The sequence below is a fragment of the Haliaeetus leucocephalus genome, unplaced genomic scaffold (genome assembly GCF_000737465.1).
Source record: "Haliaeetus leucocephalus isolate CR32 unplaced genomic scaffold, Haliaeetus_leucocephalus-4.0 Scaffold206, whole genome shotgun sequence".
Classification (NCBI taxonomy): Eukaryota; Metazoa; Chordata; class Aves; order Accipitriformes; family Accipitridae; genus Haliaeetus; species Haliaeetus leucocephalus.
The window spans coordinates 12,901,776-12,922,952 of NW_010972642.1; the positions used below are offsets into that span (position 1 = coordinate 12,901,776).

General features: G+C 42.1%; 1 protein-coding gene across 1 annotated transcript in view; it reads left to right on the forward strand.

Moving 5' to 3' along the window:
* The first annotated feature begins 3,970 nt into the window (after nt 1-3,970).
* The window catches only part of CHST11 (carbohydrate (chondroitin 4) sulfotransferase 11), a 107,254-nt gene continuing 90,047 nt past the window's right edge, over nt 3,971-21,177 (forward strand). The window contains exons 1-2 of the mRNA XM_010566364.1: nt 3,971-4,019; nt 15,107-15,192. Coding sequence (XP_010564666.1) covers nt 3,971-4,019; nt 15,107-15,192 — 135 coding nt within the window. The remainder of the gene's footprint in view (nt 4,020-15,106; nt 15,193-21,177) is intronic.

Sequence of the window (21,177 nt, forward strand, 5' to 3'; positions counted from 1 at the left end):
GATGTTGCGTTGTCCAACTGGAGACTGGTGTTTAGCAGTAGCTGTCGTGGGGGTGATATTTGGAAAGGTGGCTGATGCCATCAGGGTGTTTTGAAGAAAGCTGCAAGTAGAAGCTTACAGAGGAGCTTGCGCCAAATCCCCGAGCACATATTATACCTAAGAGCTTGAACTGTAGCCTAAGACAGTTTATTTGAATTCCAGTACTTAGTAGCATTACTAGTATGGCAAGAGGACAGCAAAGAGAGCCTCATACTTAAAAGAACATTCCTCAGTGAGGCAGGAATTGAATGAGGTCCTCGATGCTGGGGCTGGGGTGGGCTGATGGAGGGCATAGGCATTAGGGCTGTTGTCCTCTCTTTGCAGGGAAATAGCACAGCTGCAATAGAAGCAGTTAAATTGTCTTGACATTGTAAGCAGAGTATACAGCAAACCACCCTGTATTTTAATTTCCCCATAGGATAAGGAGGACACAAATGAACATCTGCAGAGCATGGAATTAATTCTGTTCATGTGGGAGGATCTGAATAAAATCACTGGTTACCTTCACCCTGCACTCTTTTTTTTTTTTTATATTGCAATTACCTCAGAGTGATTAGAAGCTCTGATTTTTCAGATGCACTGGTATCCTCATCTACAGCCTTTGTATCCCTCGTTATTTTGTGGGCAATGCAAAACAACAAGAAGAATATAGCTAAGGTCTTGAGCAGCAAAATTAGTTGGTGCTAGTGGTTTGGATTTGTTTTTTTTAAATACGCACAGTCAGCTCTCCTTTGAAATTAGCACACATTTGGTGGTAGCCACAAACACAATATAGCAAATGCAGTTCCTGCAAGGTTAATGACAGTGGGGTTATCAACTTGGGGTTTTCTCATTTTCTTTTCTATTCAGGGTTCTCATTTCAAGAAAACATTCATAGCTGAGGTAGAGGTAATAGGCAGTCTTAATTTCTAAGTCCCTTTGTATTTGCCTGAAATCCTTGTTTTTCCAACACTGATTTTAGCTGCAGTGCAGCCTTGGTGGGAAGAGTAAATTTCTTGTGTATCCTGCCATAAAGTAACATGCAAAGTCTGGGACTATTTTCCATACTCACGGCCTTTAATTGTTTGAGGAGATGGCTGCTCTTTGTTTAAACACATAGGATAGAGAATTGAAAGCGAGTGTGTAAAATGGAAAGGAAAAACTACTGTTTCTTGAGAAACGGGAAAGCACGCAGCGGCACCGCTGCCGAACCTCTTGTCTGATCGTGCCTTTGTGTGCCTGTGACGATGCTCCTGACCTCGAACTCTGTCATCTTTCTTAACTGCTTTAACTGCAGGAAGAACAAAGCGCTGGGTAAAAACTATAAATAAAACCAGGCGTGCCTCCTGGCCTCCCTGTGCTGTAGCTCTTGGTCTTGTAATCAGCCTGCCTCTCAAAGCCTCTTGTTCATTATTTTGCGTTTTGTGTGTTTTAGCTAATGTAGGGCCTCTGGGTGGACGAGGTCTCCTGGGAATAGAGAAGGGGAGCGCGGGGAGCGACGGCACTGAGCTGGGAGCGGGCCACCGAGATGGTGGAAAAGGCCTGCCGGGCTCAGGGATGGGATTAAAGCCCCGGAAACCCTGGGGGGGGACGACACATGGGAAGAGGCTGTTTTCTGGTTCTTCTTGAGCAACTGAAGCCAAGTCCCCATGCCTTCAGGACCTCCTGTCCCCACCACCCCTTGCCACCTCCTCTGCCCCCATTGCCACCCCTTGGTCTGGGTTGAGTGGGACCCGCGTTCCTGGCACGGTGGCCAGGTCAGGGAGCGAGATGGTTTCTTTTTTTTCTTGGCCTCTTGCTTTGGGAGTGCGGTGGGAGGGAGCTGGGTGGTGGTGGAAGACTAGAAGAGGTGAGGGAAGAGAAATGGTTGGCAGGCAACGAGCCTAAAAGGTTGGTAAGGGTGTGTAGGGGCAGGAGCAGAGTGCCAAAGGGAATAATAGTTTGGGGGGGGGGGGAAAGAAAAGGTCAGGGAGGAGAGGGTAAAGATTTCAGAAGAATAGAATAGGTTTTGACAGGAAAATAATATGTCAAGAGCTTGATTAAATAGAATAGTTGAAAGGCGGTGTGTTCTGGAAAAAAAAGGTTATTAAATAAGAGACTACTATTAGATGAAAAATTCACATTGCCGTTTTCTCTGAATATTACTTAAGCTTTCAGCCTGGAAACCCTGTAATGAAAAAGATAGGAGCAAAATACAGAGAATGGAAAGGAGAAACTGGAATAAACTGCCATTTAATTGTTGGATTTGAACAGTAAAACATGATGCAGCATGTTACAACTCTTGAAAATGAAGTAATGACAAAATAAAAAAATAACCAGCATCTGGTGGTAGGTAAAACACTGGTGTGCGATGTCAACATCAATAATGCATGTATATATTCACTCATGTATGGATGTAACATACTCACTCATATCATACCTGCATGAATAGCTCCACATATGCACGCAAATGGTGTCCTTCCCAGCTGAATAAGATGCTTTGACTGCTTTGCCTGCTGAGGACTCCAGCAGTTGATCTCAGTAAATCTTACTTTCGCTGTAGACAGTTCAGGTGCAATTCCCAGCCATGGAAAAGGACAGAGATCAGCTTGAGTTCATGGAGCTGAGATGATTTATCTCAGCTTGGAAAGGGGTAATATGTGATAACCCCTTATTGTAAATTTGAAATCAAATCTTTTTTTTTCACTTGTTGGGTTCTATTATTTAACACAGCTTTTATATATACCTCCTTGGTAATGGCTGATTAATATTTAATGAAGACAAATGGAGTTTTCAGCATAGAACGTTAAGGATTACCCCAAAAGCAGCAGCCTTCTGAGATTGTTCCCTCCAGGTCAGTCCTATCTGCCATTCAACTCTGTGGCTTGAGAAAGCATCACTTAAACTGTAATTTTTATTCTGCTTTATTTTTTTAAGCTGAAAGTGTGAAGTATTTTCAATTAAAATGCAGTTTCGCCATTTCAGCTTTCGAGAACTTGTGATAAAATTAACTCACGCAGACTTGAGAGCAAAGCAAGACTGTAATACATTACAGAAGCCTTCTCCGCAGCCTTGGAAGGTTAAAGACAGAAAACTAACCTAAACTTTTTTCACAAGTAAATGTTTTAAAATGAATTCTCTAAGCTGATGACCCCCTTTGTTTTAATGATACAATATTTGAATATCAGAATCACTCCCATACAGGTGCATATGGGAATGAATAAACCAAAAGTTAAATTGGCAAGTGAATACATATCAAACTGGCACACATAATACTGATTTTAAAAATGCTTGACAGTTTGTAAAAATAGCTGTAACTGGGAAGTCATCACTAAGCAGATACATTTCCCATGGGATCCTTGGGGGACTAGATTTTGGGCTGACTCTAGTTAAATGTTCTAATTTATGATCCAGAACAAAATATAGCAATTTATTGATCAGGTTTACAGAGGATGCAAAAGTTAGGGCAATGGTAAATGCAGAGGAGCAAAATTGCAAGTCATTAGTACAGAGCCGTGAATACCTAGTGACTTGGGTGGCAGCAGATAGCGTGAATTTTAGTGAGGGTGCGTGTGTAGAGGAATAAAACCTAAGTGATGCTTACTGAGTCGAGGACACTCTTCTGTTGAAAGGGAGGTTTGAAAAGGGTTTGAGGATGATGGATGGTTCGCTAGCTGGCCTGCCTCCTCCCTGGGCCCCAGGAGAGCTGGTGCTGCCCGGACACATGTAAGGACAGTCCGGGGCTGGAGAGGGAAGGTTGTACTTGCTCGTTGTACGGATCCTGCCGCAGCCTTTGCTGCGGTGCTGTGTGAGGTGGGGGCACCCTGCTTTCAGAACATTGTGGTGTTATCTTTGAACGCGTGCGGAAGAAAGTAAGAGAAGCGAGGAATTGCTGAGAAAGCTTGCACGGAATGATGGAAAGTTAAGGGGTGCCTTGATCACAACGTGTAGTTCTTGCATAGAGAAGAGAGCTATGGCCGTGGGGAGCGGAGAGCTGCACCGCGTGATCCGGTGGCTGGAAGGTGAGTCAATGCAGCTCAGCGAGAGGGTCTGTTTGGAGAGGAGGGTTTGACATCAAACCCGTTTCCCAAGGTGGATTTTCTGCTCCTGGCAAATTTAGAAAGAAGATGAGTTGTCTTTCTGAAAGATGAACTACAGCTTCATTGGGCATTATTTTAAGGAATTCTTCTGGAAAGGATGCTTTCTTTTTTTGCCTCTCTCTTCAGTGCTTTCTATCCTTCTCTGCATGAGACCTCACAAGTGTGAGAACAGAATTTGTTTCCTGTGGAAAAACATTTTAAGTCCATGGTTCTGCCTAGCAGTTTTGGTGTCCATCTCCTTCCGAGTCGTGCTGTCGGAGTGATCCTGTGTTTTAGATACTTAGCGGTCACCAGCTGCAACATTACTAGAAATTTCACAATGCATTTGGCAGGTTATTAGTGACTGAAACCAAAGCTTATTATTTTGCATGCTAATTATGAAATATTATTATTACCAATAAAGGTCAGATAGGTATCCAGTATTCTGAAGCCTTGAAATAATGTGAAGTTCCTTCATTCCTGTTTATTCCACTTGCACAGTGGCCTCGTATATATTACTATCCTGTGCTTTATAGCATATCCATAATATTTGGAGGAAGAGTCTCAGTCAATTTAAGATTTTTAGTCTATCGAGCATCCTGTTCGGTAGTGATACCAGAAGATGTGTGATTTGCAACTGCTGCCTGGTTTGATTCTCCTTTAAATGCTCTCCTTGGAAGTAAAATCACAGGAAGATCTTTCCTCATTCACTCCTTTTTCCTCTTGGATGTGGAGCTGGTGTGCTTGGCCCATCCACTCGGGTATGTGTGAGGCATGACTGCATTTCCTTGCTGTAGACAAAGTGCATCACGAGGTTTTTAATTGAACTCATTGAAATGATGGGAGCAATGGAAAGGAGGTAGAGGAAGGGAGTAGAACCGCTCAAAGATAAGCGGGCACTGAAAGCTCATACATTCACTGCTCTGAATGGTTTTCTTGTGTTTGGGGAATTTCTCCTTAGAGAAAGACAGATCCAGAGTGCTCAGTACATCACCCGAGGTTGGCTGTAGAGCTGGGCTCTATAATGGAAATACAGATTATGCTAATTGAGATGAAGTTTTATAGTGCTAATGTGTATTTTACTCTTCTGTGTGCTGAAGTGCAGCCTGGGTCTGAGGGAGCTGACAATGTCCTATTCATATGTAAAATGTTTTGAAGGATCTGTGGTTTGGAATATTTCAAAACTGCTGCATGAGGGGATTCTTATATCTGAAAGCAATATTGTCTGTGTACAGCTCGTTGCTAACAGAGAAAGAGTGCGTGAAAGCGGCTTCCCAGCCTCCGCGTATAGACGTACAGATCCTGCTGGAAGAAGTCAGGAGCACTGGAGAGCTTCCACGGCCCGATGGGGCTGGACATGGCCCAGCCGTGCTCTGCAGACCTGGACCGGCCCTGATCCCGGTCAGCTGGGGCCATAACCAGCTGCTGGAAAAGTAAAAGGTCTTGCAAAGAAGCCGATTGCGTCTCTGTGCCTTGAGATTACTTGGAGTTTAGAAGTATTAAACAGAATAAACTCTTGGAATAAGACAGTAAAGCCCGGCTGTGTATTAATTATTAGTCCGGACATTTTGCAAATCACAGATTCAGGCCTTTACTGTCTGTGGTACTTTTTTCCTTTTAATATCAGCTTTTGGCCTTCGCATTGCCAAGGAAGTAGCATCCTTAATTTGTAAGAGCTCATCTGCTTATCCAACAAGCTGCAGTCGTAATCCTCTTTGGCATAATGAATGACTGCTCTGGAAGTGATTACCGCAGGATTTCATACTTTCTTTCCCGATTATCAAACTGTTTAGTGCTTCTTTTTTGTAAAGAAAATTATTGTTCATAAATCACAGTGAAGTATCAGGAGGATGTGATTGCACTAAAAATATCAGGGGCACTGCTTCAGAGGTGGTAAATCTTGGTCCATCTAGACCTGTCGCTAGGACAGAAATGACTTGTGTCCCTTGATTTCTGTTTGTGTCCGGTCAGGTGGGCATATGTGTGTGTGCGCAATACTTCTGCCTGAAGTTCAGAGACCAAAAGTTTGAGCCTTTCATTGCTCCGGGTTAAAATGACTGCTGCAGCTCTATTTTCTATTCTGCTTGGCTTGTGAGAAGACTTGCTGTGCGTTTGAGTATATCCATAGCAAATATGATTTTGTGTTTCATCTTCAATGCACATCTGTTGAAGAGCAGCAAAGAAACAGTAGCTCAAATAGACTGCAGCTGTAGCAGCCGTCGTTTTCATTTTGACCGTGATTCAAGATAAATGCTTTTAAAATTACAGCTTTCTAAAGAAACCTTCCTCCTTTAAAGGTTTTTCTCTCACTCCCTCTTTTTTTTTTTTTTTTTTTTTGGAGAAAGCTCATACATCATGTTTGTTAAGTAGGCTGGTCCTGACAGTGTAATGGAAGGAGTGGGAAATACAGAAAAAGAAATCTAGCTTCTCATTTTTTTAGGACAATGCAAATGTAGCTTTTTTTTCCCTGGACCTACATTTACACAGTTTTCGTTTGAACTTGCATCAGAGAGATGGGATATAGCCAACTATCTACAGGCTTGAAAACTAGGCTGATAAGAAGAACAGAGCAGAGCATTCAACCCTTTGCTATAAAGAGAACCCAGCAGCAGATGTGCCTGCTGATGTTGTTACAGCGAGTATCTAGAAATTGGAGGCAGGCATGTTTGGAAACCTGTAAGCTTCACTAGAAATTTTCCAACCCTCCCAGATTATTGCAGTCTCATTTTGCAAAACATATGGCTAACTTGTGGTAAAAAAGTAGGAGAAAGCGTAACGTCCAGAAAGAGAGTTTTTCTTTGCATTTTGATATACTGGATCCACAGCGTTCCTTCATGCAAATGCATAATATGTGTTTGTTTGTGAAATACATATAAAGTTGGTCACAATTCCTTAGTTTCTTACTTCCTTTGTAGAAAACTGCATTTGAGATGAAAAAGAAAGAAAAAAGGAAACAAAGAACTTCCTCTTAAGTTGATGTGGATGGTAAAAAAAAAAGTTTTTTTTAATTTGTGAAGACTTAGAAATAGTTCTGGGAGAAAAGAAATAGAGCATTTTGATCAACATTTTGGGACATCTGGCTTTGCTAATGGATGGTGTAAGCCAGGGCATACACAGAGGTGAGCAGGCAGCTGAGGTGGTCAGCGAGCCATGCAGAATTGACCTACGAAAGATTGTGATGCCCCTGAATCTGCATTTCATGCCAGAGAAAACAAGGTTGTATCGGAAAAGATCTGACCAAGTCTAATATAGTTTGTAGTTTGCACCCACAGAAACTTACTGCGTTAAAAGCAGTGTATGCCTGTGTGTGACTGAGATAAAGCAGAACTCTCCTCGTGTGAGAAGTAAAGCCTATGGAAAAGTCTCTTGGTTTAGGTTTGTGGATAATTTCTTGAGACTTCTAAAGAAATTCCGTGTGGATTAACATTTAAAAAAAATTACTGGAAAAAAGTTGCTCATTGTTCATTAACAGGAAAGATGTTGTGCTAATTTATGCCACATGCAATGTCCGTAGGGTGGCCGAGGATCTAAGTCTCTGCATAATTTCACCCAAGGATATTAACTTCCCCACTGTGCCCAATTAAACCCGTCCCATGCTAATCTGAGAACAAACAGGATAAAATACAAATTTATTTCTGGAAATCTGTCTAAAGCAAAAAGTAATTAAATATCTCTCTGTTCTTTGGAGGGCATTTACAACCTTTGTAATTAGTGATTAGAGCTTAGAAACAAATGTTAAGATGCATTTCCTTGGTGTGCCAGGATTTATTTCATGTAACTTCAACCATCAACGCATCTAGGGTTGCTGGTCAGTGGAAAAGAGGGGAGCCACTTCCAGAGGGACGTGGGGCGACCCACCTCTGCAGCTACGGCTCTCTCTTAATTGTAGAGGCTTAAATGAGTAGTTCAGATTAGACATCTCGCTTCCTAAAATGAATTTGATTTGTAGCAACTAATTTGCTTTGTGGAGGTCTTTAACCTTTTTGCCTCTGTTTTTCTGATCTGTGTACTGAGGACTGGTACTTTGCTGGTCCCTGGTCCCGTAACTAGCAGCTTTGCTGCTCGTCTCAGCCGTAATCATTTCACTAAGGTGTGACCTCTTCTTTATTTTCATCCTTCACTTTTGTCGTATCCATCCACAGTCTTTCTTCAGTAAGTCCCTCTGGTACATGAGTGGGAGTGGAAACATCAAGGGAGGGTAGGATGGACACGTTGAATCAATGAACGGGTATTGCTAAACTAAAATAGAGCATCCCTGTTCCTCAGGTGGAGCTCTAAAACATTGAGCTTTTGGGGTCGTTTCTTTGCTGTGTACGTACAGCACCCAGCTCAGTAAGGTCTCTGGTTTGTCCGTGAGGCACACTGGTGTTACATGGGGTAAGGTGCTCTGGTCGCTGATTTTTGCTTGTTTCTCACGCGGAGTAAAACCCTGTGTTTCTAGCTGCTGTCTGGTGTAAGGCAAAATCTGGTTCCCCGTTAACGTAGATAATAAGAATCATCTCATATCTGCATTTAAGACTTTGGCATGCTCATATACAATACCTAATCTGATTTTTACTTTCTAAAAATAGATCTCCTAAGCTCCAGCAAAGAAAGCTGCAGTTTTGCCTTCAGAAAATGAAAGAGGCCAGACAAGAGTTTAGTCATAAATCCTTGTACCTGTGGTCTCCGGATGAAGGACCGATAATTTACTCTAAAATCCTGAGCTGAACGCAGCAAAGCACAAGGCCCCAGATGTCACAAGACGTTGCTATCAATCTGTCGATCTTTGTGAACCGCTGCTGAAGGATTAGTGTTTGTAAATCATTGCCGGGAGAGCTATCTAAAAGTCTCCTTACTCGGGCTCCGGAGCCAGTGCTGGGTAACAGCATTTGCATTCAATCCCCATGCTTCTGGTTGCTGATTAAAAATTAACCCTTTCATACCGTTCGGTGTCCTTAGCCTGATTAGTCTGTAGAAGGGGGCATAGGAATTTTAATGGCGTTTGAAAGGAGGTAGTCTTTTTGTCGCCGAGTTTCCCATTTTGCCTGTGGTTTGGACTTGGCTGAAGTCTTGCGGAGCAGATTGTTGTAAATTATTATGGAAGCCTCGTTTTTCTGAAGCAGAACGAGCTGGTTAACTAATGACAAGCTTGTTCAGCATGATTTTAGCTAAGTGTCTGAAAGGTATGTGGACAAGATGTTCCAAATAGCAAAAAATTCTGTCCAAGATCCTCTGACGAACTCTAGAAAAGGGCTGCTTCCTAGGGTCACTTACTTCAACTTTGCCCAGAGTATTTTCATGCTTCAAGAGTGTTGCATGTGCAAAATATTGTTGGATGAGCCTTGCTTGTTTTGTATTCAGATGTGACCAGTTTGCCCCGAGCATAATTCTTGCCGGTACAGATGGAGCAGTAGTTTTATAATATCATTTACAGGCATATGCTTATGATGGGAGCTGTGGATGTCTCTCTGTCTCTGAGAAGGTGTTTAGTGTAGTATTTGGATGTGTATTTCAACGCTCTGTCCTATATACCCAATAGAAGTAATTTTCTGTGCTGCTTTGGGATCATAGCAGAAGTCTATGCAAGAGTTTGGAAGGCAAACCATGTCCAAATCGTTAGCTGAAGAGAATCTCTGAACTTTTGCTTTGCTTTAAAAATTCAGGAAGTTTGAGGGCAGTAGCTTATTTAAACATGGCTAGAGACGCCAAAGATGTAAGTAACTGTTTTGATGCTGCTATCTTGCCTGGGCCAAGTGGCACTGATTTTTCTGTCTAGGTTGGGTAGGGAATGTTTAGGTGAATGTTCAGCCCTAACCCAGTTGTTTACAGCTCTAAAAGGAGGTACTGGGTTATGTACCTGTTCTTTGCTGGCAGTAAGATGCTCTATGGAAAGCATTAACCCTGGCCTGAAATTAGGGGCAATTGGACAGCAGCGTTAGCTGGAAAGCAATGTTCCTCAGCCAAAAGAAGCAAGTAGACTGCTGTCGCTTTTCAGCCTTTCATACAGAAATTAGACCAAAAAAGAAGAGAAGTCAGACCAAAAAAAAGGAATATATTTGACTTTTTTCTTTAAAACAAGAACAGGATCCCATCTTCAACCAGAGTCTCACTATATTGCTTCCAATGCATACTTTCTCTTCAGTGAGACAACTCGTATCCCAAATAGGTGGAATGAATTATGTATATCAGCTTTAAGCAATCCTGTGTTAGGGAATTTTGTCTTTGTACTTTAGACCAACATAATGAAAAGTTAAATATTAATATGTCCTCAGAACTTTTCTCAAATATTTGTAACATGAGTCAGTTAATTTAAGAGGCAGTGAACAGAGGTGAAGCTTCTACATTTGGTTTTTGTTATTGTGCAAGTAATTAGAATAGTCCAAGCAATGTAAATTAAATGTTACCAAGTAGGAAGATGGTTGCTAGATAGCTGTTGGGGAACTTTTATTCTACAGAAGTCTTGGAAATGGGAACCTCTGACATTTACGGGATTGTAGGATGGTAGTGATACAGGTGGCTGCTGAGTGCACGTACCCAGCGTTCGAAATGCCACTTGTTTGTCTCTGCAAGTCCAGTGGAAGAAGTGACAATTATTTTGTGTGTTTCTTCCGGCAGAGTCTACTCTGTGACTTGATCCCACACAGCTTGTGAGAATTGGTTTCATTTGCCCTTCTGACACTTTGTGAGAAGGTGACCTTTATGGTTTTAAGTCTCCAAGAGTCTTGGTTCCCATGATTTTTTCCCCACTTTTCTCTTCTGTCCAGATAGTCCCAGTGTTCACATACCTTTTCAGGCTAGTAATCTCCCAAGAGAAGTGCCACCATGTCCCCTCTCTCAGTTTCTCTGTAGCTCCTGATAGGGAGAGGCAGAAATTGCATTGGTGTGGCTTTGTATTTTTTCCTGTCATTGTTCATCCTGTGGGAATACTGGAGGTCTCCCATTCTGGGACAGGGTCTTCATAGGTTACTAAGCGCATTATAAATGCCTTCTGCCAAGTCAAGGTGACAACTTAAGCCTGGTTCATGTGTTTCTGTGTAAATGATCTTCGGTCTCTGAAATGTCACACCAAAAAATGAAGGCTTTATACCCGATGTGCCCGCCTGCGCATTCCCCCTCCCCACATGTGCCCGTTATTCTAGGCACTGTTGTCTTGCATTTTTGGCTAGATGCACCCTGGAGGTGACATCCCCTCTCGTAGGTGCCAAGATCTAGTAGGTGCCTTGCCACGTGCATTTACTCTTGTCGCTTGTAACCCTGCCTCTGCCATCACGGGTTCAGGACCTGGGCGACCTGGGGAGGAGACGCTTGTGAACACATCGCTTGTTGGACCACGGTGGAAGGTTCAAAGGTCCTGGATGATGATCTGCAGGCTCTCAGTGTGCTCCCAAACCGTGCCTTTCCGAAGGGTGTCTTTAATTTGAGGGTTCTACATTTTAATTTGTAGTCATCTAATGGAGCAAGACTGTGGCAAAACCTCTGGACTTCCTTTCTGCACAGACACTAGAAGAAGGTTTGACTGAGGAGGGCTGTGTTCTCCTGCTCAGTGCACTGTAATTCACAGGTCAAATTCCTGCTCTTGGTACTAGTAAGTCTAAATCGAGTTTTTGAGAAGTTGTGCACAGATTCTTCTGTTCTGAGCTAATTTAAGGCCTGCACATGGAGCTTCCTTCTATGTATATATACACAGATGATTGTTATGTTGATAAGCTTTCAATTCAGCAAGGCTGTTTATCTTTCTTGAGAAACTGACATTTGGTGCCTAGCTAACATGCTCTCCAGACTTGCTATTAAATTAATGACTAGTGATTCCACAGATTTTAACAGATGGGCCAAGATTGCATTTTGGACAAATCATTCCTGGAGATGGAAAAAAGGTCTTATTTTTACAGCTCTTGTATTTAAGTAACAAACTAACAATTCATTCAGTTGCTCGCAAAACTGGCTAAACTCAGGGGACTGCTGATTTTGCTGCAGTTGCAGTATTAACACTACTCTTTAATCATTAAAGGCATTCAGTGCTGCTGTCAGCTGCTTCATACAGTTAGTCTACATGAACGTGATCTTTTAATCAGTTCTTGGAGCCATGCATATGCAATACTTATCATTAGATTATAATTAACTGTAATTATGTATGGAGATCAGTGCCAGCCATAAAATGTAAATTTGGATATTTACTATGTTAATAAGAAGATTTGGTGAAGATAAAGGGCTTGATTTTTTAATTTTCACTACCACAATAGCATGATGGAGTCTTAGTGAAAGTGTTGTTAAAATTAGTATAGCTGCAGTTAACATCCATACTACGTCTTTCTTACTGCAGACTGCTATAGATGAGATTCAGGCCAAAAAGGTCGTGTCATTCACATAATGAAACAGTGCCTCAGAGAAGCTGAGACAGTAGAAAACAGGTTGCAGGAGCCCTGAGAGGTGAGTTTGTCCACAGGCTTGCCAGCAAGTGTTTTGAACTGTATATAAACATTCCTGATAGTTATTCACCTAAGGACAATTTTGCAAAAGGTGCGAGTGGGATTTCTGCTGAGGAAGGGGAACAGTCCCCTGTATTTCAATGCTGGCGTTAAATTCCAGGCAGAAGTATTTTCCAGGTGTGCACAGATGTGCTGTGTACAGCTGCGTCAGGGCGTGCCGTTCCTGACACCGAGAAACAGGGAAGCGAGTGCTGTGTTGAGCTGCTGTGTTGCTATGCTAACTCCGCAGTCTTCTTCTAAAGGCTTTATTGAAAAAACAAACCAATTAAGTAATATTGGGAATCATAAAAAAGATTTAATGGTTTCAGTGACTAAGGTTCTACATTAGCATTTAGCTTTTGCTGGGGAGACAGTTGCTTTGTTTGTTTGTTTACATCTGGGAATCAAATCTTGCGTGTTGTGCAAATAATTTAATCTTTATGGCTGTTACTGCTGCATATAAAGTGTTGCTGTGTTTATACCTGCTGGCTAAGTGAAGCAAGAAGGGATATGTTTATGCACATTGCTCTTTACTGTATTTAATGGAAATGAAAAGTGAAGTAATAAATTAAGGAACACCACACTAGAATTCTTCTTCGTTTTGGAACAAAGCATCAGTGTTTCAGGATCCTGGTTAATCACAGTCTAATGACCTGGATACACTGAAATGTTCCCCTCTCCCTTTCCCCCTGCTCTGGTGTTTTAAACGGAAATGATGTGGTTTGCTGTTGACTGGAAGGCTCAATTTTGGAAAGATTTCTTGTAATGGTGAGGGGGCTACAAAATGATTTTCAAAGCATCCCTGGACGCAGTTCCTGGTACAAGAATACGGAGGGGGACGATAGACGGGGAGGGGACAGACAGGAGCTCTGTCGTTAGAACGACTGCTGGATGTCTCACGCCCTCGCTTTAGTGTTTTCTTCCTAAAACCACTTCCAAACCCTGGAAGCTGGCATTACTCATGCAAAAACTTTTTAAAGTTTTAACTGTTTTAAACACTTTCTAAGTCAGCTTTTAAAAAGGCACATTAGCGCAAAAACAAAGGAATCGCAATACTTGGCTGCGTGACTAAAAGTGCTTGGAAGTTAATCAGGTATTTAAACATGTAAATTGAAGTTATAGCCTCTAATAACATTACTATCCTAAACTGTGAAGAAAATCAAAACATTTAGACAGTTTGTTTACTAAGCATGTATGTCTGACTCCTGCCACAAGACCCGTGGAATCTCTTTGCTCAGGGGAAAAGCGACTCGGCATGTTATTAGATAATTACCTTCAATTGAAAAATAGATAGGAATTGAGCGAAGGAACCTATTATGTTTCCAGATTGGAACTGTATACAGTTTTCTGTGGTTCATACTAGTTGATGTATCAATTATGATTGCATATTAGCCCTCTGTATTAAAAGATGACTTGACTGTATTCTCTGACTCTTGGCTTGACTCTTGCAGTATCGTGTCTGCAAGCGGCGCAGCTCAGAACCGTTGCTGAAGGACACTTCAATAGTTTCTGGTTACAAAACATGGCAAGTGGTGGTAAAAGCGTGTCTGACTCTGCTTAATGCCTTCAGATTCCCAGCAGGAACATCTCTTCGTTCCTTTTGGTTGTGTCTTAATTAAACCTTGACGAGACAAATCTCCCTTGGCTGCGACGCCTGATGCTGGCGTCTGATAGCCTGATGCTCCTTCCGTAGGTAGCAGAGCAAGCTGGGGCAGAGGATGATGTGGGCCACGTGAGATTAGAAGGGCAGGCAAGGTCTTGTTCTCCTCGTGACTCTAGAGGGTGATCGGAGCCGAATGGCTTCTTAGGTAGACTTTTATGGCCACGAAGGTCTAACTTGAAACAGATGATCTCTGCACCTGCTGGGGTTCAGGTCACGGTCTCTCCTGGAAAACACTTTATCATCCAAAATACTCTTCAGTCAGACCTCTGACAAAGCCTTTGGTTTGAAAACCTGCTGGTTTCCAGCTGGGATGACATAGCATAAGTTGGGTTTTGGATCAGTCAAATATTCAGTTGCAATATATAGAGCAAAATATAGTTTGTAGCAAGAAGTGCAGCAATGATTGACTGTATGCGTGTCTTGTACTGCTGAGTGTCTGTTCTAGGAGAAACCAAAGAGTTAGGCCAAAAGCTTTAAAATTAGATGTTTTAATATTAGGTTCCTGTGTACTTCTGTATTTAGGCTGAGAGAGGCTCAAACATTGCCTCTCGGAGATGCTGATTATAGGAATCCATCCGACTCCTCCCTGACGATCAGAGAAGCAGGTACCTAGCACTGCTAAAATTGTGTCACTTTGGTCCCTATGCTTGAATTTTTGTGCACCCAAGCTGGAAGTTGTTGGATAACAGCTTTTGTGAGAGGGGAACCAGAGAGCTTTTTTTTTTTTTCCAGTAACTTCCACAATAGAGAAAGGATTTAGCTCTCGGGCAATTTCTCGGGAAAGTAAAATTAGAAATTAAGACACAACACTGTCTAGAATCCCAGTATCTGTCAGAAAATCTCTTCTTGCTGTAGGTATTGCAATAGGTTATGGCTAACCAATGTTGCTAACCTGTATTAATTTCAATTTCCCCTTGCAGTAATGCGTAGAAATCCATTTGGCATGGACATTTGCTGCCGGAAGGGATCCAGAAGCCCGCTCCAGGAACTGTATAATCCCACCCAGGTGAGTGTCTTGTGGCTATGATCAAACTTCACAGCCCAGCGTACAAATACAGTCTCTCTGAAAGGTATTTTGGTCTGTTTTTTCTCATTTATATGCGGTAGCTGCCTTCAGCTTGGAGAACTGATCCTGGGATCTGCAGAGTTTAGGCATGAAGTTCTACAGTTTGAGCTAAGGGCGTGATTTTTAAAGGTTTTCAGTTGTCTAATGATGTGGACTCCACTAAAATTTTTTCCCTAGGTACCTAAAAGCCTTAAAAGAGTACCTTTTTGATCTCCTAGCTAGAAGCTGAGGCATCGGAATTGAATCTGTTGGATCAACACAGAGTGGCAGGGTAGGGTGAGAGAATGCAACATGATATACATGAAACAAAGAGTGCAGTAAGAGTAAATAGTGATAATAATACATGAATATTATTTATATGGCTTTCGGGTAGACAGCTGCCCTTCCTGTCCTGGTTCATTGCTTGTACGGAGTCTGGACAAACACAGTAGCTCATACTCTTCCTTACACTGTGTGCTATTTAACACCTGATGGTCTTGATGGGAGCTTAGGATAATCTTATCCAGAGTTCTTCATGTGACAACCAGCGCGGGAAAGCTACCTGAAATTCGTGCTCCTCCAGATCAGTTTATTCCCTGCATGTGGGCTGAATTGGCACATTCAGGAGCAGCATTTCCTGTTGGCAGCTGAGAGGAAGTGCTGCCATTGAGAGAAAATGCCAGCTGACTATTAAACATATTTATTAAAGTTTAACAACCGCCTATTATATATTTATCCATCAATGAATACATTGAGTTTTACTAAATTGGCTATTAAGGAAAGTGACTATCCCAATAAATCTGACTTGTTAGATTTAACAAGGCAGTAAATGTTTTAAATACTATTTGATTATGAAGAGACTCACTATATAGTGTGCAAAATGAAGTCTAAGTGATTTAAAGTATTTATATGAAGAATTGACAACAACCCAAAGATATGTGATATCTGTTACGTAGTGCAGTAAAGCTCCATTTGCTGCATAGTGTTGTTTTTATGAACATAGGCTGACTTTCTAATTCAATTTGAATTCTGTGCATGGCTGGGAACATGAGTTTATCATACTAATATACTGGCCTTTATTGACCATTATGGGAGTTAGCATTGGGTAAATGGAAAGTGCACGTAAAAGCCCTGAAGAGGAACAATCCAGCGCTAAAAAGGAAAAATACTAGGATTTGTAGGTTAAATTTAAAGACTCTTTGCAGATGCTCAAGAAGGGTGGGTAAGGGAAAAGAGACTGCTTGAGTAATTAGTCTCTCTGGGGTCTGCTGTGTGTCGGTCAAAACCTCCTTGCCCTTTAACATTGTTAGAGGCCATCCCGTAAGAAAGAAACATCCCCATCCACTGAAGGGCCGTAATCCCAGAGCCCTTGCAAGCTTGGTCAACTGAAAAGATTTCCTGAGCTTCCTGAAGCAGGGGATGCAGCTGGCAGCTCCTTTGCTGCCTCTCCTTCCTTTCTGCGTGCCCTGACCAAGCAAACCATTAGCATCCCTTTCCGGGCTTGCCTACGAGCCAACCGGAAAAGTTGATGTTTGGGGAAGCGCGCCAGTTCTTGCAGCTGATGTTGAACTAAGCAGATGAAGTTTTTTATGCCGAAATGTTTCCATCAGCTCGCTGACATCCATTCTTACCAAGCTTTTAGTTTTTGTTGCTTCCTTTGTTCTTAGTTGATGTTTGTTTGCTTTTTGGATGGGGCTTTGCGTGCTGCACCCAGTCCTAGAGGGACTGGCAATGTCAGGCAAGCAAGTGCGCTCATTTTGGGAAAACAGTAACAAGAAAAGGCAGCGAGTAGAGGCTGCCGTAGAAGACAACAGACTGGAGATGACCCCCTAGAATATTTCTTCAAATATGTGGGTAATCTTTCTTTTTCCATATTTGCCCCAAAATATGTCTGTCTCTACGGTGGCAGATTAGACACTGGTCTATATTTTGGCAGTAGCATTCTTGTCCTTAAGAATTCACCAGTGTTTCTGAAACTGGGGGAATGGAGATCAGACCCCTAATCTTTCTCGTGAGTTTCTTGCTGAAGCAGTTACGATTGGCCATTTTTAAAGTTAAGTCAGAAGTCACTGACCTAGGTAATTGAAAAAATTGGTTAGATCTTAAAGATGACCCTTGACCATCAGAACCTTTTGGACTCCTGGTGTGGTGATCCCATGTTTTTCTCCTGGATGCCGATGGCTGCGTGTGCCATTGCAGGAGCTCTTTGGCACTCAGTTTAGCTGCCTCAGAGGAACGATGGAGCTGATCAAGCAGATATTTGTAGTTCTAAGGAATCTGTATAATTCAAACACCAGACTTAAGCCGCTGAAAGAGGCCCTGCAGCTATGGCTTTGGATTACTATAAGCTAGGTGCAGTTGTGATTTTTTAAGGGTAGGAAACTTTAAATATTTAATGTGTCCATGTGCATGTTTTTTACATGACCTAGTATAACAGCAGAACCCACCTGTGGCTCAGCATCCTCTGCTATAGAGTGCACCGTACATTTCACGTGCGTCATGTTTCCTCGCGTAGGTAGCAGTGTGCAGCCGTGACTGCTGCTGCTGCCATTCGTGGGAATGTCTCGAGGACGCCCGAGAGAGGTGGGCAAGGGAGGGGGCCCTGGGGGGGTCCCTGCTTTGAGATGGAATTAAGGGCCCATACGTCCTTGCACGGAGCGTGCTCCTGGCTGCTCCCTGTCAGGGGAGATGAGAGTTTGGCCATCGACTGAAATAGATGCCAGATAGGGTCAATACTATCTCAGATTTAAAATGCTGTAGTTTAACAGGAATAAGGTTTTTTCTACTGTGTGTTCAGCATCAGGTTGCAGTGCACTCATAAAACCATATGGAGACAGGTTGCTTTACACCAACTGAGAATTTGACTGTGGGCATTTACTATGTTGACATATAACGGCCTCTCTGATCCTGCGCTGTTTTGTTTCCTTCTATGGAAGTTGAGTTGTTTGCAAATGCCATCATTTGTCTCTTGAATCTCTTTTTGGTTTGGTAAATGGTTGTGAAAAGAAAAGGGAAAGGAAAGGAAGAAAGAAAAGAAGAAAAAAAGAAAAAGGAAAAAGGAAAAAACCCAGAACCAGAAAGGAAGATTTGGCTTGAGTAAATTCAAATGTAGCAATGATCTGGAGGTGACTGGAAGGGTGGTCTGGTGGCTTGTAGGAGCTGAATGTTAGAATTGCAGTCAGATTTTCAGTGGGCTGATCATAATTGTTCATATGTTTGGTGGAGAAGGAGAGGATAAATGGGTGGAGATAGCACTGAGTTAGGGCTAGAGAAAATGTCCATGACAAAGCCCATACATTTTTTATGTCTTAGTTGAGTGTCTGGCCTTGCGATTATTGCAAAAGTAGGAACAACGCTTTTGCTCTTTTGCCTGTTGTAATAGAGCAGAATGTGGGAAGTGCATTTGTCTGTGGACAAGAGATTTCTACTCTAGGGCTTTCACTGCAAGATTTTTCACGAGCGCTAATATACTGTGAGGGAAAGAAAAGTCAATATAACTGAACTGGATTTACACTGAGTAAGTGGATTTCCAGGCTGTGGTCTCCGCGTATATGGCAGGCGGTATGTAGCATGTCTTTGAGTCTCTATTATCTTTTTTTCCTTTCGTTTTCAGATAGAGGTTTAGTAATAAGCTGCAGAGGTTCCTGTGGCAAATTTTGAAGGCTGAAATGGACCATTTCTTTAATGGGTTTATTAGAAAGCCAATTTGGATCTGTATTAAGCAGAACTATTTTCCTTCTGCCACATAGTTGTAAATAGAAAGAGAAAGAGGATTCAATATACAGCAAGTAGCAAAGGAGGAAATCAAGATGTAACTGAACACAGATGAAGAGCCTTGCAGGAATGTGACATAAGCTTGCATTGTACCTTGAGTGGGTTTTTATTTTTTTGGATATGAAACCCCAGGAATTTAAGAATATGGGTAAACAAATATTTGCAAGACATATTCTTAGAAGGCAACATGTAAAACTGTGTCTTCTAATTTGCATGATTGTGTACAGCCCCACTGCTCCAAAAATAACAGATAATTGTGGATCAGCCCACGAGCTGGAGTCACCAGAAGTTCAGAATTGGGCAACATCATACTTGAGGCTTGCATACTTTAGTGGTTAACATTGATCTGTTTGGTGTAATGAATGTGCTACTGAATTACAAGAAGTTGCAAACCAAAATAGACCAAATGTTAAAGGAATGGGAAATAATTGCATCTTTAAAGTTAGAATTCGTCTTCTAGTTATCAAGATTAACATTTAATTCTCATTAAATACAGGCTGCATCATTGTTTGATCTAACTATCTAGACTGCTGAGAGAAGCACAGCAGAGATCCAGTCCTGTATCCATTAGGATCCAAATCCAAGGATGAGTTTGTTTCAGTTTCTAGTTTGACATTGCCTGACTAATTCACGAGTCCCCATGACTATTTCACTAAAGGTCACACTGTTTGCCATTTGTTTCTTGCCTTTTCAAACGTGTTTCTTTTTGTCGAGGAGATGTATTTCCAGGTGGCTGCTTTTGGTGTAGCTGGAGCCAGGATGTCTAGTGATTTGCTAAACCTGGTGAGTCAGAGCTGTGGACCTTGCATTGCCTTTGTGTTATAAAATTGTATTGGACTGGTTTGGAGCAGTCATTCTGAAATGACCCATTTCTTTTATTACATCTGCTTTTTTAATCCCCTCCTTCCCACCAAGTGAAAGGAAGAAAGCGAGCTGTTGCCTTGCAGACAGTATTTATACATCCTCAGTCACCTCAGGCCACAAATGCTCCTTTTTGGGGGCTGCCGTGTGATTATCTGTGGCTTAGGCTGCCTGGATAACATCAGCAAACATCAACCTAGTTCAGCCCACATCACTCAGCTTTCATCTGGGTTCATAATTCCCTATCTTCAGTTGATTTCCACTCACTAGGATGACTCTGGGGGCAACTGTACCGGTTCCTGGACAGAGGTCAGCTCTGTCAGGTCCTGGTCAGCTTTGTGGTCTGAGCTCTACATATGCATTGTCCACAGCACTTCGAATCAAAGGTTTGAACACTTAAAACCTGATATTTCTGCCCTTGGTGATGCTGAGGTGCTGAGCACTGTGCAGTTCGTTTCTGTGCTACGGCTTCTCATTCTTAGAAACACAAGAGCCAAAGGGCAGGTCACTGGGTAGGATGAAAGGTCCAGTTCGCCTGGTGTTTTGTCTCTGGCAGCAGGTGACCAGGACAGATGACAAGAAGGATAAAGAACTCATCATACTCTGCTGGCGCCCAACAACCTGTAGGTCATGAGCTTCCTGAGCCAGACATGTGTCTTCATCAGCTACATCATGCAAGAAGAGCCTGAGATGCCAGACAGTTACTATATCAATCAAAAGGGGTGAAAAAACCATAGGTCTCCAAAGTTACTTACCAATTTCAGTAAGACTAGAAGATTACACCAGCACTATACACCAGTGCTATACACTAATTTTTCTCCTGTTTTCACAGGAGAAAATATATGTTCTGGGTGCCAGATTTCCTCCTAGGGACAGCAATACGGATATCCCGATGTGAACTTCAGAGTGTAAGAAATAGTGCAGTTTTGATTAAAAACAATACATGAGAATTTATTGATGCTTTGCAACTGAGATGAATAGTCATAAATATGTATGTGTCCTCCTTGAGGGCAAGAAGTGCCCCAAAAGTTTTACCAATACTGAAAACATATGCTGTGCTGATCTTTGTAGGCAAATCTATGCAGATAATAACAGCGTGCAAATTGCAACTCATAATCACAGTATTTGGCTGATCATAGATTAAAAACTCCTTAATGGAAAAGATGCAGAATGGAGACATAGGGAAGAAAAGTCAACGTACAATGACAAACTTTAGGTACATACTCCTGTTGATAAACAACTTTCTATGTAATTAGCCTTGCTTGCTGCAGCAAAATGCCTGCTGATGAAAGAGGAGCTAATTGATTTACT